Raw genomic sequence first — 17,070 nt, forward strand, 5'->3', positions numbered from 1 at the left:
CCCCTAAACCTGGGAGTGTCCCTCCTGCTGCACACAGCCCTTGCCCTTGCCCCTTACCCGTGAGGCCACTTCTTCCAGTGTGGGGGGCAGCCCCCGTCTCTAGACGTGAGTCGGGTTGTCCAGGTACGGGTCCGTCTTGGTCATGTGCAGCATGACTGTGGGGCCTTTGTAGTGGCAGTGTCCCCCGCCACAGCTGACCCCACTGCAGGGTTTGCTCCGCGTCCTCATGCCCAGCCGCCTGTTGCACAGGCTCTGCCAGGTCTGCAGCGTTTTAGAGCTCCACACCCACACCCCGCTGGTGATGCCCACCACCAGTGACATGAAAATCTTTAGCATGAAGACAGCCACAGTGGGCACCGAGGCCTCAAGGGAGCAGTCGGTGGCACGGCGGCCAGGCAGGTGTAGGCAGCCATGCTCCAGTGCCCGCAGCATCCAGTAATCCACATTCAGCCGCTCGTAGAAGTAGCAGACAATGACACAGGTGGCCGGGACGGTGTAGAGGATGGAGAAGACCCCAATCTTCACCATCAGCTTCTCCAGCTTCTCTGTGTTGGTGCCACCCGTCTTCATGATCTTCCGGATGTGGAAGAGGGCAACGAAGCCAGTGAGGATGAAGGAGGTGCCAATGACCAGGTAGCAGGAGAGGGGGATGAGGATAAAGCCAGTCAGGGCACTGACGTCCATGCTCCCCACATAGCACAGCCCCGTGAGCTCATCCCCTGCCACCTTCCGCATGGTGAGGATGACAATGGTCTTCATGGCTGGGATGCCCCAGGCAGCCATGTGGAAGTAGCTGCTGTGGGCCTCGATGGCCTCATGTCCCCACTTCTTCCCAGCAGCCAGGAACCAGGTGAGGGTGAGGACAACCCACCAGAGAGAGCTAGCCATGCCAAAATAGTAGAGGATGAGGAAGACAATGGTGCAGCCTGTGCTCTCCAGCCCCTCCTGTATGATGTAGAGCTCACCGTTCTCCCGGTCACAGGCAATGTTCTCAGCCCCGGCCACAGAGCGGATGATGAAGGCCACAGAGTAGACGTTGTAGCACATGGAGAGGAAAATGATGGGCCTCTCAGGATACTGGAAGCGGTGGGGGTCAAGCAGAAAAGTAAGGACGGTGAAGGCAGTGGAGACGAAGCAGAGGGTGGACCAGACAGCCATCCAAATGAAGGCAAAGTCCTTGTCCTCCCGGGACCAGTACACGTCCACCCCGGGGGAGCACCTGGGTGCACACGAGAGGCTCTTCTCCACGTACTGGAACTTCTCAGGATTGTTGCAAGCTCCCAGCCCATTGGGTCCCCGTCCCTCGGTAGCGGTACCAGGTGGCCAAGGCCGGGGGGCCACAGGCAGCATCCCCTGTCCCTTGTGCGGCTCAGCGGCTGAGGCATTTTCAGGGGCCTCCATGCAGAGGGCATTGGGGTCATTCTTGGTGGGCAACCTGCCACAGTCAAGTGACTCAGGCCAGCCGAAATTGAACTGTTCCATGATGGGTACACACTTGTGGCGGGCCTGCTCACACATGGGGCGGCAGGCAGGGATGCTGGCGCTCACCTGATCGGTGCACATGGGTGCGTAGAGGGAGCAGAGGAAGAAGCGCAGGTGAACGTGGCAGCCGTACTCCACCAGTGGGGCGAACTCGTGCAGCTTCAGGGCGGCCTCACGCTGGCTTTCGTGCCCCAGCAGGTTGGGCATGCGGGTCAGGTTGTACCCGATCCCCCGGCACATCGGGATGTCCACAGGCTGGCACCGCGCCGCGCGCCCCCGCGGGCCCTCCAGTCCCGCCAGCTCCAACCCGCGACCGCCCACTCCAAAATGCCACAGCACCCACAGGGCCACCCGCAGCCGAGCCGCCGCCATCGCCCGCCGCCCGCACCGGCCCCGCGGCTGCTACAGCTCCGCCATCGCCCGGCCACGCTGCCCCCGCCGCCACGGGGCCGATCGCTGCGGTGCTGGAGGCGCCGCGCCGGGGCAGCTCCCGGCCCCGGCCCCGGCCCGCGCCATGCGGCGGCGGCCCCGCCGAGCGCCCCGCGCCGCCCCGCGCCCGCCGACACCGGCAGCACCCGCCAAGCGCTCCCGCCCCTCCCCGCCCCGCCGGGCGTGTCTGGGAGGGGGCCGGACGGGACGGGGAGGGGCGGGGGGCGGGACCCACGCCGGGAACTGGCAGCGAGGTCCGCGCACAGTCCTGGAGCTCCCCGGCGCTGGGGACACGCGGGAGGGGGAAGCGCAGTCACACAGCGCACTTACAGACACGCAAACGTGCACAAACAGAACATTTACACAGGTATAGATACACAGATACACACGTGCGCGCTCTCGCACACACTAATGAGCACGTGTCCCTGTGCACACACACAGGTAACATGCACACTGACAGACACGCACACCCTTTCACGCATCTTCCACACGCATGTGCACACCCTAACGTGCACAGGCCCACACACACTACCACACATTATCACACGCTAAAACACACACACATGCACATGTTAACATGCACTAACACACACAGACATAGCTGCACACTAATGTGCACACGCACACACGCATTAACAAACGTGCCCATACCGTGTGCATGTCCATGTGTACACACACATACACTCACATGCACATGCCCACGCACACGTAGACAAGCACAAACAGGCTAACACATGCACACACACACGCACACACACATGCACACCTAAAAGCATACACATACACTAACATACACGTGCACATATACTCACAGACAGACACACATGCACATCCACACACTACCAGCCAGGCCCCGCACAGGGGTGTGCACTGGCACATGTATGCACACATACACCTGGGCACAGGATCACACATGACCTCATGGCTGCCCAGACCCGCCGAGTGCTGCCAGGCCCCCCGTGTGCCAGCAGGGTGTGCGTGCGCGGCTGAGCACACCCGGGCACACCCCACGGCTTGTGTCCTTGGGGGAGGGATCCTCTCCCCGCAGGGTGACATCCCTCAGTTTGGGAACACAGACTGCTGCTTTGGTGCTGCTGCTGAGAACAGAGGAACTCACAGTGCGTGGCACATGGTGCCTATGCCCCTGGGGCTGAGCACGGGGTAAGACAGTGGAGACTCGGGAAATGTCTCAGCTCCAGTGCCCACAGCACAGGCCAGGAAAGCCGTGTCCCTGGCTGAACAACAATTCAGGGCAGGCACAGGGCAGAGGACAGCAATATCACTATAAGGCCAGGGCAGCTCCTGGGAGGTGACATAAGTCAGGGTGGTCAAGCCGGGGCTGCCAGACCCCAAAGTCCAATGTCACACTCATAGGGTGACCAATTACATCCAAGGCACAGGGAGGTGTTACACTCTGGGGGTGGCAGCACCCCTGTGGACAGGCTGTGCTGCCCAGGCCACCATCACAAGGTGCAATCAGCAGCCCCCGCTCCTACGAGCTGCTGATCCCAGGTCAGCCTGGGTTGCTCTGTGCCATCTCCAGCACCCCTTTTGGAGCAGCTTGTCCACCCTGGGGTGATTCCAGCAGGGTCCCTGCAGTGTCCTGCAGGACATCTGGCATCCAGTGCCTGGCTGGCGCCAGGGGGTCCGGGCATCCAGCCATTCCTAGGCATTCCCACAGCCCTGCGATTTCTTTAGTAACAGCGTAACAACCTGTCAGCGCAGCTCCTAATCACTGACACCCACTGTGCAGGATCCAAACATCCTGGATCCGGCACTATAGGGAAATTCCATGGGAGCTGCTTATCAACCATGTAACGGAGCACGAGATAAGGCGTCACCCCGGAATTTCCCTCTAACATGGGGTGTCTGCACAATTGGCTCCGGGGCCCTGTGAAAAGGATTATTGGGGGATATTTGGGATTATTTGGGATTTTGGGATGTTTTTCACCTTGGCCACCAGCTCTGGGGTGTTTCAGAAATCACTGTCCCGTGTGCCTAGCGACACAAAGCTTCAGGGGGGCTTCATACTCTAACTGTTTGGGGGTAGTTTGTGCTGTGGTGCAGCTCTGGGGACAAATTGTCACACATGGCTGAGCAGCAAAGTGATGGGGATGGAGGTGGTACCTGCAGTGTGCTGGGACCTTTCCCTGGGTCCTTCATCTCTCCAACCCCCAGACCCAGGGCATGTGTCCTGTGTGAGGTGAGGGACGCAAGGCAATCACTGCCATCACTCCAGGACACCCCAAATATAACTGTGGCCACTAAGGCTTTCCTTCAAGAAATTGATTGCGAAGGAAAGCTGGGAAGCATCACCTGGAAAACCTGAAATGTCTCTGACCCAGCCCTGGCTGCCCAGTGAGGGTTCTGGATGGGCGGTGGGCACAGGCAGGGGCTGGATGAGACCCGGGATCCTAGCCCCAACTTCCTGGCTACCCCCCATGGGTGCCCTCCACCTGGACTATGAAAGGTTGCGGGGGGAGAGGGCACAAATAAATATATTTTAATTTCATTTTCCTTTAATATGTAAAACTGTTGCTCTTGGCTCCTGTTACGGCAGCCTGGCCAAGAGCAACACATGGATTTTTGGAATCAAGGGGCTCGTTGTAGAGGTGTGGCTGCCCCTAACCTCTGCCCTGCACCTTGAGGTGCTCCTCCCTCTTCGGTGCACCAACCCCCAGGTACTCCTCGGGGTGCCCAAGCCCTGCCTGAGCCCCAAGGACCTTCCTGGAGCTTCATCTCACCCCTCAGGTATGCAGGGGATATCAGGAGGTACCACCAGCACCCCAAGCCTTGCCCTTGCACTGCCCCACTACCTGTGCCTGATTAGAAGTGACTTGTCCCTGCCTGCTCGCACGCCTGGGTAGCGCACGGACAGCGGGGAGGGGACAGTGCAGGAGTGGGGACATCCCGGCCACGAACAGAAGCCGAGATCTCCAGCAGGTCTGGGAGCCCCACAGTGAAAATAAGTACCCCAGGTAGAGCAACACAGAGATTTACGGTCTTGGAAGTGACCCTGCGCTGTGGATCCAAGATCAATAGCAGAAAGAAAGGGCTCTCAGAACTGCTCAGGAATTCTGCCCGGGAAGCGGCCAGGCAGGCCAGCGGGACGGATCGCCGGAGCCCGGGAGCCTGTGGTTCCTGGCAGAGCTTTGCCCCATTTCCTTTCTTCCCGTCAACAGCGCCTGAAACCTGTGCGAGAGCCTCGGAAGGGGAGGGGATGAACGGAAAAAACCCACTGGCTGCCCCCCTCCCGGGTACAGGAGGCTGCAGCAGTGCCCCTCTGTCCAGCCATGGCAGCGGGGAGGGCGTCTTTCTTGGAGGAAGGGCTTGGGGGAAGCTCTTAGCACCAGAGATGGGGACAGCCCTGGTCGGAGTCAGGGAGGGGGCAGTGGAGGTGGGGTGGTAGTGCAAGGGAAGGGATGGTGGAGCTGCGGAAAGGGTGATGGAGCAAGAGAGGAGGCAATGGATGTGAGGAGAGGGAGGGGAGAAAAGTTGGGGAAATGGAACTGGGTGAGTGATGGATTAGGGAAGAGAGTTATGGAGGTGGGGAAGGAGCAGTAGAGTACAGGAGGGGGTGATGAAGCTGGAGAGGGAGGCAACAGAGCCTGGGAGAGGGTGATGGATCAGAGAAGGGAGTGGGCAAGGGAGGAGGTGATTGATCCAAGGAGGAGGTAATCAACTTGGGGAAGGGGTCAGTGGGGCAGGGGAGGGGGCAATAGGGCAGGGAGGATGTATAACGGCAGGGCATCGGAAGATGGAGTTGGGCAATGGATTTGGGAAGGGGGTGGTGTAACTGTGGCAGGACTGTGGGTGCTGCTCTGCCTAGCCTTGGCCAGGGCAGCAGGACTTGTTGCAAGGAGGTGGGGGGCTCCATGCCATCACCGCCCTTGCCTCTGACCTGACGATGCCCCAGATCCCGAGTGGTCCCAGTTCCCACCAGTGCCTGGCTCGTAGAGAGAGGCATGGGCTGGGGGCAGGGAGAGGAATCCACAAGGACAGGCCATGTCCATGTGAGCCAGGGCTCTGGGCATCCTGTGCCCTACCTGCCAGCTTGGAAGCAGGAAATGGCACAGTCCTGCAGGGATCTGGGAGGGATAATTTTCCCTTCCTGAAGAATTTCACAGGAATTGCTGTGCAAAAGGCCAGTGGCTTCAGTTTCAAAAGGATGCCAGTGCCAGGCCGGATGGGCTGGTGAGCAGGTGGAGGGGTCCATTCTGGGAGCAACCCATGGGGCTGTGGACTGGCACCCACCCAGCCAGAGAGGCAGATTACCCCTGCCCCAGCCACCATCTCCTTGGGGACACCAGGATCACCACGAGTGATCCTCAAGCCCAAGCTCCTCCTGCCCCAGGCACAATCCTGTGTGATACCAAGGCACACACATCTGCAACAGACTGTGCCCACCATAGACAACTGTTCTCTGTGCCCCTGGGCAGGTTCCATGTCATGGGCAGGTGGAGTAGTGGAGAAAGATGGGGATTTTGGGGTCTGGCCCCCAAACAAGCAGGTGGAGCACAAACAGTGTCCCCAGGCAGTGTCCCAGTCACCTCCTGGCCTCTGGTTCTCTGCAGGTATTTGTGGTTACAACTCAGCCCATGGTGCAAGGACACTGTGGCCAGGAGTCAGGGATGCAGGCTGACATGTGTGACATTACCAGGGATGCTCTCTGCAGCCTTGTCACCCCATCACCCCCCAGCTGGGGACTAGTGGGTCATGGTGCCAGCCAGCCCCCCACCTCCCCAGCCCTGGCCACAGTATCCCTGGGCCATGACATCCCCATTCACATAGCAGTGACACAAATCAGGGAGGAGACACAGGGCTCAGGGCATGACCTTAACCCCAGGATCCCTGGGAGCCTGAGGGACCGGCACAGGGATGGTGACCACATGCAGCTGTGGGATTCAGCCGATGGGGCAGGAGGACAGTGGTGTGTCCCATGGGAGCCATGGCTGGGAGAACTAGGGAGGAGAAAGACAATGTCTCTACCTCACCCACATTATTTTATCTGGTGAGTGTGGTGGCAGCACATGGAGCTGCTTTCAGCTCCTGGCAGCACTGAGAAAATTGTCCCCCGCAATGGGATCTCTCCCATCAATGGGAAATCTGGACTGAGCCACATCCCACCCTCAGCCACCTCATTTACCCCTGCAGACCCCTTCTAGGGGGACAGGAGCCAGGTGAGCCCTAGCAGCAGCCATTCACTCTGAACCCTACTGGTGGCAGCAGCTGAAGATTGGAGCAGCTGCCTGAGAGAGGCAGGTGAATGGTTGGAGCTCCCTCCCAGCTGCCTCAGCCCCGGGAAGAGCTACTCATATACCCCCCCCATGCTGGCCCATGGGGCCACCACGTGTCCCCTCAGGTGATCTTCAGTGCCCACCCCTGTTTCCCGGCAGCCCAAGGATGGGCCGAGGAGGTTCCTTGTGCTGGGAGCAGGCTCTGTGGTGCTCCCAGACAACATCCCAAGCCAGCACAGAAGCCTTTTACCCCCAGCCCTGCTTGCCCTGCAAAGTGAAGTTTCTTCCCCAGGATCCTCCATCCTGGGGGGGGTGCTGGCACCAGGTCCCACTGCTCACATACACACTCAGTCCTTTCTTCAGCCTCAGCCACAGGCTTGGTGCTGGCAGGAGGCTCCACGCTGCACAATGCGCCTCCTTGTTCACCGGCCCAGGGCTGGCTTGTGGGGAATGGCAGGGAATCGCCTCCATTTCCTGCTGGAGTTTTATTACATTCACTGTATAAATAAATAAATACAATCCAGAGAAGAAGGGGAGAAGCACGGGGCAGTCTGGAGCCAAGCAGAACATGGGCTGGGACTCAGCCCCACCGCACCAGGGCTGGGGGCACCCTGTGAGGGGGTAGGAGATGCACCATAGCAGCTGTGTCCTGGGCTGTTCATGCTCTCTGCCCCTCAATGCCTTTTCAAAGAGCAGCAAAATCCAGGAGGCAACTGCCTGGTCAGAGACTGTGGTCACCAGTCTGGACTGGAAGAGAAACCTTCTTCCAAGCAATTTGGGTAGAGTCGGAGCCCCCTCAAGCCCTGCCACCTCCTGATGAATTGCTGTGTCACACTGAATGATGCCGTGGGCCAGGAACTTCTGCACAGGTTCAGCCTTTTACAGAAAAATAGGCTGGACACAGTCAAAGCATCCCCTGGGAAGAAGGAACATTCTCAGAGAGCTGAGCCCCAGTCCCAGTATGCTGCAGGAGCAGGGAGGGCTCTTGGAACATGCTAGAAATGGTTTTATCACACCACTGACTTGGCCAAGCTGCCGACTTGGTTGCCAAGACCAACCACATGTCTCCAAGTGCAGCCTCAAGGCTCTGTCACCTGGCACTTCCTCTGGGTGTCCCACAGCCATGGAAGGCTTTCTCCAGGTCCTCACCTACTGGCAATGCCATTGGTGCTGTGGTTCTCCAGCTGCATGGACCAGGAGGAAGAATCCTGGCTTTTCCAGGGCTCTTGGGTTGAGTTGTCAGCTCCCCCACACAGCTGGGCCCAGGTGCAGGGAGAAGGCAGGAGCAGCCCCAACTGATGGTCTCCTGTCCCTGATACCTTTGGGTGAGCATATCTCCTCCCAGTTACTGGACAGAGTTATCAGTGCTGGGAAGCTCCATACTGCATTTCTCCCTTATTTCCAGGGTCACAAACACCTTCTAATAGGTGGCATCCCAGCCTATGGCAGGAAGTTGGAACAAGAGGATCTTTAAGGTCCCTTCCAATACAAACTACTCTCTGATTCCATGGAAGCAGCCCATGTTCAGGCATCATTCTGATGGTTCCTACCCAAGGTTGGGTCACTCTTTGCTCTGGACAAACCATCTGGCCCCAGCATCCTCCTCCCTGAGCTGGTTCCTCCTTGAGTACTACCTCTTCTCCTCCTCTCCATACGGAGAAGCCTAGGAGATCCTCATCTCTCACTTGGCCAGAGGAGGAAGGAGAAAGTTCCTCAGACATGTCTAACCCGATCACCAGAGAGCTGCTACAGTGCAACAATTCCATCCCCACCTTCCCTGGGCCCTCTCTGAAGAGGAGCTGCTGTGGATGACCTGCAGCTCAAGGACCTGAGTTCCCCAGAGCCTTATTTCTCAAAGAACAGAGCCTGATGTCCTGGCAGGGCCAGCTCAAGGGATGCAGAATTTTGACAAGTTTAGGGTAAAAAAATTTTCTGCTCTGCTGGAGATGGACCCAGAGCCCTTCTTCCCTTTTGCCTCCCATCACCCACAGGATTTGGGTTTGTTGCAGTGTGGTTTCCTGCCTCACCTATCCCATCCCCCTCAGGTACGCCAACCTTTCCCCCTCCCCCTTTGCCCTCCTGTCTGGGAGCTGCCCATCAATCTTAAACCTTCCAGCAAGGCGTCGTGTGATTGGCAGATGCCCCCCAGGCCTGGGCTCATTGGTTTGTCCTGGCGTCCACATCCCCTGAGCCTTCCCCTGCTCACACCTGGTTGGCCCTCACCTGTCCCTCCCCTCCCCCTGTCCCCGGGGGCTTAAAAGAACACGAGACCATGCGACCGTGTGTCTGTCTGTCTGAGAGCTGTTACCACATTCAGAGGTCTACCATGCTACAATAAACTCTGGATCTAAGCTCCACGGCAGAACCCGCTCCTTTTCTCTTCACTGTCGTCTGAACCTTTTCCACCAAAGGTAAACTGAGTTCCTACTTTGCCTGGATTTGTTCTGAGTGCCCAGCTGCAGCATCCAGCTGGCCAAAGGTATCTCTGAGGTGAAAACGCCACAGCTGCAGCCTTTGGTCCAGCAGCGAGGCCAGACGAAGCCAGGCAGGACACACCCCAGAAACATTCGGGGTCTAATATTTAATATGGGTTCATGTCCAGATGGGAGGCTCTTGATGGGTCATTCTGCTCTTCATTGTCACTAGCTGGTCAAATGGGCTGACACCTCTCAGGGATCAGAAAAGCCCTCACCTGCTTGGCCCCCTAAACACTCCACTTGGGAAGTTCAGACCTGATCCCAGTCTCCCTAGGGGAGATGGGATTTAGGCACAGGGAATCCAAACCAGCAAAGAACTACACCCCAGATGATCCAAGGGTGTTTCAGAAAAGCAATGTGACCTCTTGCTATTCCCTGAAGGTCCACCCAGTCAGGAGCATGTCAACCCTCCCAGCTCCCTGAGGTACCCATCCCTTGGGGCAGCATTGGTGCATGCAGGGAGCTGGAGGGGTGCATTCCACCAGGGAAGGACTTTGCACTGGAGCAGCACCAGCGTGATCTCCTTCTATCTCAAAAACACCCTAATATGCCAACATCTCTGAAAATATTCAAAAACCCAAAGTTTAACAACGAAAGCAAGCAGCACCATGGTGGGGGAGCCAGCTGCAACTTTTCCAAAAAATATCTTCACAAGATGGGGCAGTGCCTTGTCAGGTCTATCATCATCATCATCATGGCACCAGGAGCTCAAAACAGCAACGTGGAGTGGAAACCCTCAGGTATGTCAAACAAAAACACAATTCCTCATTTGCTGGCTAATCCTGTTCTCCTTGAGGGGAAAAAAACCACAAATCTCCCAGATTTAGTCAGCCAAACTCAGCACTTTTGAGTTTTGCTGATGGTGTCTAAATATAGTTTGTGAGAAACAAATAATCTTTCAGGGATTTCTGCTACCTCCATCTCTCCAACCACCTTGTTTAAAGGTCAGTGGCTGCAGTGAGGGCTCACAGGCATCATTGGCCAGGAGCCTGGAGATGAAGAAATGAGCTTTTTGTGTGCCACCAAGGCTGTGAGCTGGGTCATCCATCCCTGGGCTACTCCAGCAGCACTGGGGTGGGCTCTGGGGTGGCTCTACTCTGTCCCCATCCCCAACTCCAGCCTGTCTGTCTCCTGGCCCTGCTAATAGCACAAATTTCCCTGTCATGTGCTAGTCACTGGAGGAGATGGGGAGAGCAAAAGCTGTTATTGGGGAGGCCACAAGCTAGAGGTGACATCCCTATCCCTGGAAGTGTTCAAGGTGAGGCTGGATGGGGCTTGGAGCAACCTGGTCTAGTGAAAGGTGTTTGGTGAACAGAAGTGAAAGGAATTTGGAACTTGATCATCTTTAAAGTCCCTTCCAACTCAAACCATTCTGTGATTCTGATTCCATGATCTCATCCCAGAGCAGCAGCAGACAATAGATCCCGGCTCTCTGAGTGCCCTGCTGAGCCTCTTCCCTTGATGTTCAATCTGCACGCTCCTGCTTTTGCCCTGCCCCACGGTACCCTGAGTTACCTTCCTCCTCTTTCCGTCCCTAATCCTGTTCCACACAAAAAGAGCCACAGGCAAGGGAGTTGGTGCTGGCTGGCAGAGCTGAAGGTCCCGCCAGCTCTACATACTCCCAAAATCCAGGGCTGGAAAACAAACTTGTCTCCAGATCTGCAGCAGAGCCACGGGCCATGGAAATGTCATATCTGATCACCCTACTGTGGCTGTCAGAGGGTTGTGTTGGCAGGACTGAGGGCAGAATCCAGCTGCCCTCTTAGGTGAGTCCAAGTGTTTCTGCAGCCAGCTCATGGCTCCCAGTAATACAGGTTTGCTGCAAACACCCCAGGAGCAGCAGTAAGGTGTCTAAGTGGGATTTGAGATATCTGCATGCCGCAGGGGATGGCCTTGGGTGGTGGGAGGGAGCTGCAGTACTGCAGCAAACCTGTGTCCAGCCCTGTGCTCCGTGTTCTGGTGGGTCCCCTGGCACCTCTGTAGCATTCCCATCACATGTCAGCCTCAGGGATGCCAGACCATCCCATGGGAGCTGAAGTCCAGGCAGCTTGTGGAGCTGCCCTGCTTCCCAGCAAATTCCTGGCCCCAACTACCCTGAGTGGGGACACTTCTCAGATCCACTGGGCTTTGGCATGTACCATGTCCATGTCCCTGCCATGGGCTCTGCCCTGGCAGGCAGGTCACATCCCAAAGCCCCCAGCGGCCCCACACCCCTCCTCTCCCACATTTTCCACCTTCAGTGCAAACCTCCAGTGAAGGAAAATGTGAAGCCACAGAAAACCAAGCCTGTCCCTGTCAGCCAGGCCACATTCCTCCTCCTCCTCCCCCTCCTCCTCAGCCCCTTGACTCTCAAACCACAGATTGTCTAGCTCCAGGATCTCCAGTGTCCCACTGCCCACTCCCCCTGTGCAGGATCTGGAGCAGCCAGAGTTTCAAGGGTGAGAGTGCTGCTGGTGTAGCCCCAGTGGTTCCTCCATTCACCTTTCCCTGTGTTGCTCCAAGCCCAGGTCCTGCATTAGCTCCAGCCTTCCTAAGCCCACATTTGGGACTGGTCCCTCCAGCATCCAACATAGGAGGCCAGGGAGACAGCACTGTCCCTCTCCTCTGGGCTCACCAAGGGTATCAGAGCTGGGAGTCATCACATTCCTGACCCTTCCACCTGGAATGACCACAACCTTTCCCCCCACACTTCTCATTTCTGACACAGGTCAGTATTTCCACCGTCAGCTTTCAGACCCATGTGCAAAATCTGAAGTCTTCCTTTGCCTATGTAACTCCAGAACCTTCTCTACTATCTCCTCCAGAATCAGCCCCCAGAGCCTGTCAGGCACAGTTCCTGTCTGGCTTCGCACAAGAGGATGCTTTGCACTGTGGGAGAGACAGGGGAGGCACCAGGATACACTGAACACAAGATGTGCATGGGAAGGGGTGGACAAACTGCCAAAACCCCAGAGAAAACAGCTCAAATCTTATTTATTTTTTTCCCAAAAGCTGGAAAAAGAAGTGCAGGATCATCAGGGAGCTCCCACTTTCCTGCCAATGTCAGGACCAGGTGAGGGGTTGAGGATGCATAAGCTGGACCCCTTCCAAGAGCATCCTTACCTGGGAGCTGCATCATCCCTAGGGAGCTCCCTTGGGCCCTACTTGGATGGGAATGCTTCTGTCAGCTCTGGAGCCACAGCTGTATCCTGAAACAGAGGTATCCTGAAACAAATGCTAATTGTTCCCAGTTAAGGACAGAACTTGGATATTTATCAGCACATGGTACCAGCCCTAATGATTTTCCCAAGATGGCTGGGAATGGGGGCAGTGGAGCTAGGGAAGGCTCCTGCTGTTGGCATCTTCCCCGAGAGGGGAGATTTGTGTCTATATTGCTTTCAGGGAAAGGGAAAACATGCTTTGGGCTCCCCTGGGCTTTTATAACAGCTCCTCAAGGGACGGAGCAGAGGTGTGGAGGTCCCCAGGGACCCCAGTGCTCCATAGCAATAGTGCAAGAGCTGGCCCAGTGTCCCCCCCACCTCCCCCCGCTGTGATTGGCTGTCTTAGGGTATCCCAAAAGTAGCTGGGGCCAGGGCTGAGATGGCACAACCCCACAGCAGCCCCAGCATGAGATATTCCTAGCTGGGCTAGGCTGAGGACATTGAGTGAGGACACCCGGGGCTGCATGGCCCTGCAAAACCACCCAAATATGGCAAACAACTGAACCCAGAGCTTGGCTGGGCTGTGAGTACCCTTCAAGGAACTCAGACAAGAGGAAAGCAGAGATGTTTCCCCTGGATCCCCAAGGCTGAGCCAGGCTGGATGCTCTGCATGTAATACCACCCTCACTGCTTCTACAGCTCACAGAATTTTCAAAGAGATTTTCTCAAAACCGGAGGAAAAAGCCTTATGGAAGCTGCAAAGTCATGAAGAGCAGCAACACAAGAGGTCAATGCAGGGGTCCAGTTGCACCCAATGCCCTCAAACCCACCCAAGAGAGAGCAAGCTTCCAAAACCTGACAGATGCTGGAAACACACATGGGAAATGCTTTCAGCACACATGGGAATCACTGGGGCTGGGTCCCAACTCTGCTAGAGGGGTTTGCACCTGGAAACACCAGCTGAGGGCACTGGGAGCCCCTGATCTGCTTGGGGGGATCCCCTTGGTGACCACATTGCTGGGGAGGTGAGGTACCCCAAATCACCGTGTAAGCAACAGCCGCTTCCTCCATTACCCAGCCAGCAGTGCCAGCACACTGGGGAAGAAAGGAATTTCTGTGTAAATCCTATTTACTGTCGGGTTTCTCACTTCCCACCCAGTAGACAATCCCAGCCCTCAGAGTAGCACTGCATGAAGGGGCAGTTTGATGTATTTTTGGAAGGAGAGGAAAAAAAAAGCCCTGTCTGAAAAGAGCCTCTTTCAGCTAATAATGAAGTGAATATTATATTAAGAGTGAAAACATATTCAGGGGAACTTACAGAGGGAGACAGAAAACCTTTTCATAACACCCTGGCCACAAACACAACTGCCAATTAAACCGGCTTCACTCTCTGGCTGGTGCCAACACAAACGAGGGGCCAGGAGCAGAGCACGGAGTTGGCGCGTTCTGGGGCCGGCTGGGCTCGCCTGCGGCTGGCAGCACCAAGGGGTTTCTGCTTCCATGACTTCCAGGGTCGGCCACTGGAACACAAAGATCCGAGTCCCTCGTCCTTATCTGGGGGAACGGGTGCCCAGTGAGGCAAGGGACTCCGGTGCCATGGGGGGTCCTTGGTCCTTGTCCCAGCCCAGGGGCTCCAGTGCCATGGAAGTTCCTGGCTCCTGTCCCAGCCCAGAAGAACAGGGTGCCCAGTGACTCAAGGGGCTCCAGAATCCCAGGGAGTCCTCTGCCCCTATACCACCCAGGGGATCCAGTGCCACAGGGGTCCTTGGTCCCTTCCTGCAGTCTCCTCTCTGCCCTGTCAGCAGCACAGGGATGGTGGCAGGAGCCTGAGCCCGCAAGTCCCCCCCAAGATCAGCAGGATTGCTCCTGGCCCAGAGGAGGGTACTGAGCACCTACCCAGACTGAGCTGATAGGACCAGCATCCCCACGCATAGCAGGAAGGTTTGGGGAGATGCTGCATTTCCCACTGCAGCACCTTGTACCTTGGAGGAAACCTGTGACTAGCCTGCATTGTAACAGGAGGTGCCACAACGTGGAGCACCTTCCAGCACTCCTATTTCACATGCCCTGGATGTCTCAGCACAGGTTTAGCACAGCCATTTCATGTGTTTTGGTTGCTTGCCAGCAGTCTCAGCTCACCCTTGTCCCTGGCAGAGCACAGCCTACACCATAGAGGCCACAAGGAGGACACCCACCCACAGTCTCCAGGGTTTCTGCACCAGGTGCCAGTGGAGGAAACAGGCTTGGAGTGGGATCTTACTGCCTTTATGTGTTCTTGGGGGTCAGTGGTGTGCAGGGGAGGACAACCTGATGGGAGATGCTCAGGTGACACATAGGGGTTGTGATTCACACTTCAAAGAGGCTTTATCTTTGCAGCCCAAGGAGCTGCTGGATTGATGGTGTGAGGGTGCATGACATTTCAGGTTTGGATAAACAGCCATGGCAGGAAAACTTCACCTGAGATCAGATAATCTTGGAATTGAGCAAACCCAGCACAGCTGCAGAGCTGCAGGTTGACATTTGATAAACCCAAACTGGAAATACAAGTCCACGGCTGAGCTGGGACGAACCTTGTTTGTCAAAAATTATTGCATGGAGGGGGGGGAAGGGAAGCATTTTGGCAAAAATTAAAAATTCCAGTAGGAAACTTTTCTCTGATTCAGTGTTTTTTGACTACCACCCCAAAAGTGTGGCTCTCTGTAGAGATTTTTGTCTCTTTTGCTCAAGGACTAGTATTTCGGCTCTAATGCCAAGTCAGAATCCGAACACACCTCTGATTTTGCCCAGGGACTAAGAGATTGTATTTCCTCCTTTAATAATGAAAAAGAAGGAAGGAAGGGAGAAAGGAAGGGAGAAAAGAGGGGAATAAAAAGGGGGGAAAAAAGAAAAGGAAAAAAAAGAAAAAAAATAAAGTAGTTTTTCGACATAATTTGGTAAAGAAAAATGCACTTCAGCAAGATCTACCTCACCGTGGGAAGTCTCCAACAGCAACAAACTGCCTGTCAACCTGCCTGTTAACAGACTCTGGGTGAAGTACAATTAACCAGCATGGCCTGGGTGGCAGGGAAGGGTGGCTGCTGTTCCTGCTGTGTGTGCTGCTGGCAGCAGGACTGGAGTGGCTCTTCCAGAGGCTTGGAAAGCTTATCACTGCGCCACAGCAGTCACACCCCACCTACACTTCAGATTTAGCAGATGAGATGTCTTTCTCAATGGGGTCTGTCCCCACAGTTTGGGGTCCAGGAGATCCTGCCTTTCCAAGGTCATTGGTGGACGGGGATGTGCCAAGTCTCCACTCGTGGATCCAGCTGCCCACAGTCTTTTGACCCAAGGGCTGGCAGGGAAGTGCCAGCACAGCCCTTGTTAGGGAACTCCTGGGAGGCACAGCTGTCCCATTCTAGGAAACTTGCTGTGTTTATGTCTTCAGAACTATCTTATCCCAGGAAGCACAAAGTTCTCTGCTTCTTGTAGGGAAGAGGCATCAGAGTTACTACAAAATTTATGCAGAGAAAGACAGATATCCAGATTTAAAGGCCCTCAGAAAGGAGTCCGAAACACTGCTGGGAAGGAGGCATTGCCATCTAGTGTCAGGCTAGAAAAGGGCTCAGGGACACACTGGCCCTGCAGCAGGGGCTGAACTGGACAATCCCAGTGGGTCCCTTCAGCTTAGGATATTCCATGCTTCTACAATTCTCCTCTTAGTGCCAGCCCAACCTCTACTGCCTGGAGATATGGTTTTAGACCCTTCTGCGAAAGAGCAAGGCCAAGAAGATGGACAGACGAGGCCACCTGTGATACATGGATGGCTGGGAAGCCCTGGCTGATATGGCTGTGGAAGTCAGAATCATGGAATAGTTTGGGTTGGGAGGGACCTTAAAGCTCATCTTGTTCCACCCCCTGCCATGGGCAGAGACACCTTTCACTAGACCAGGGTGCTCTTAGCCCCAGCCAAACCAGCCTTGGACACTTCCAGGGATCCAGAGGCAGCCACAGCTGCTTTGGGCACCCTGTGCCAGGGCCTCAATGTTCACAGGGAAGAAATTCTTTGCACTATCCCATCTAACCCTGCCCTCTATCAGCTGGAAGCCATTCCCCCTTGTCTTGTTATTCCAGCTGCTTGTCCAAAGTCCTTCTCCAGCTCTCTTGGAGCCTCTTTACACAGAAGAATGGGCTCTAAGGTCTTCCTGGAGCCTTCTCCAGGTGAACACCCCCAGTTCCTCAGCCTGGCTCCAGAGCAGAGGGACTCCAGCTCTTAGAGCATCTCTGACTCTGCATTTATTCAATCCCAGCCACAGCCCCATGTGAGCA

General features: G+C 56.0%; 1 protein-coding gene across 4 annotated transcripts in view; it reads right to left on the bottom strand.

Annotated features, from left to right (window-relative positions):
- The window catches only part of FZD9 (frizzled class receptor 9), a 30,904-nt gene extending 28,931 nt beyond the window's left edge, over positions 1–1,973 (bottom strand). For all 4 annotated transcript variants that reach the window (XR_004981373.2, XR_004981372.2, XR_004981371.2 and 1 more), the window contains exon 1: positions 58–1,973. Coding sequence is in view for 1 of the 4 variants with exons in the window: in XM_036395115.2 (XP_036251008.1) it covers positions 100–1,854 (1,755 nt within the window). In the remaining 3 variants the exon portion in view is untranslated. The remainder of the gene's footprint in view (positions 1–57) is intronic.
- Positions 1,974–17,070: the final 15,097 nt, after the last annotated feature.

This window comes from Molothrus ater, chromosome 21, assembly GCF_012460135.2.
Source record: "Molothrus ater isolate BHLD 08-10-18 breed brown headed cowbird chromosome 21, BPBGC_Mater_1.1, whole genome shotgun sequence".
In the NCBI taxonomy this organism is placed as follows: Eukaryota; Metazoa; Chordata; class Aves; order Passeriformes; family Icteridae; genus Molothrus; species Molothrus ater.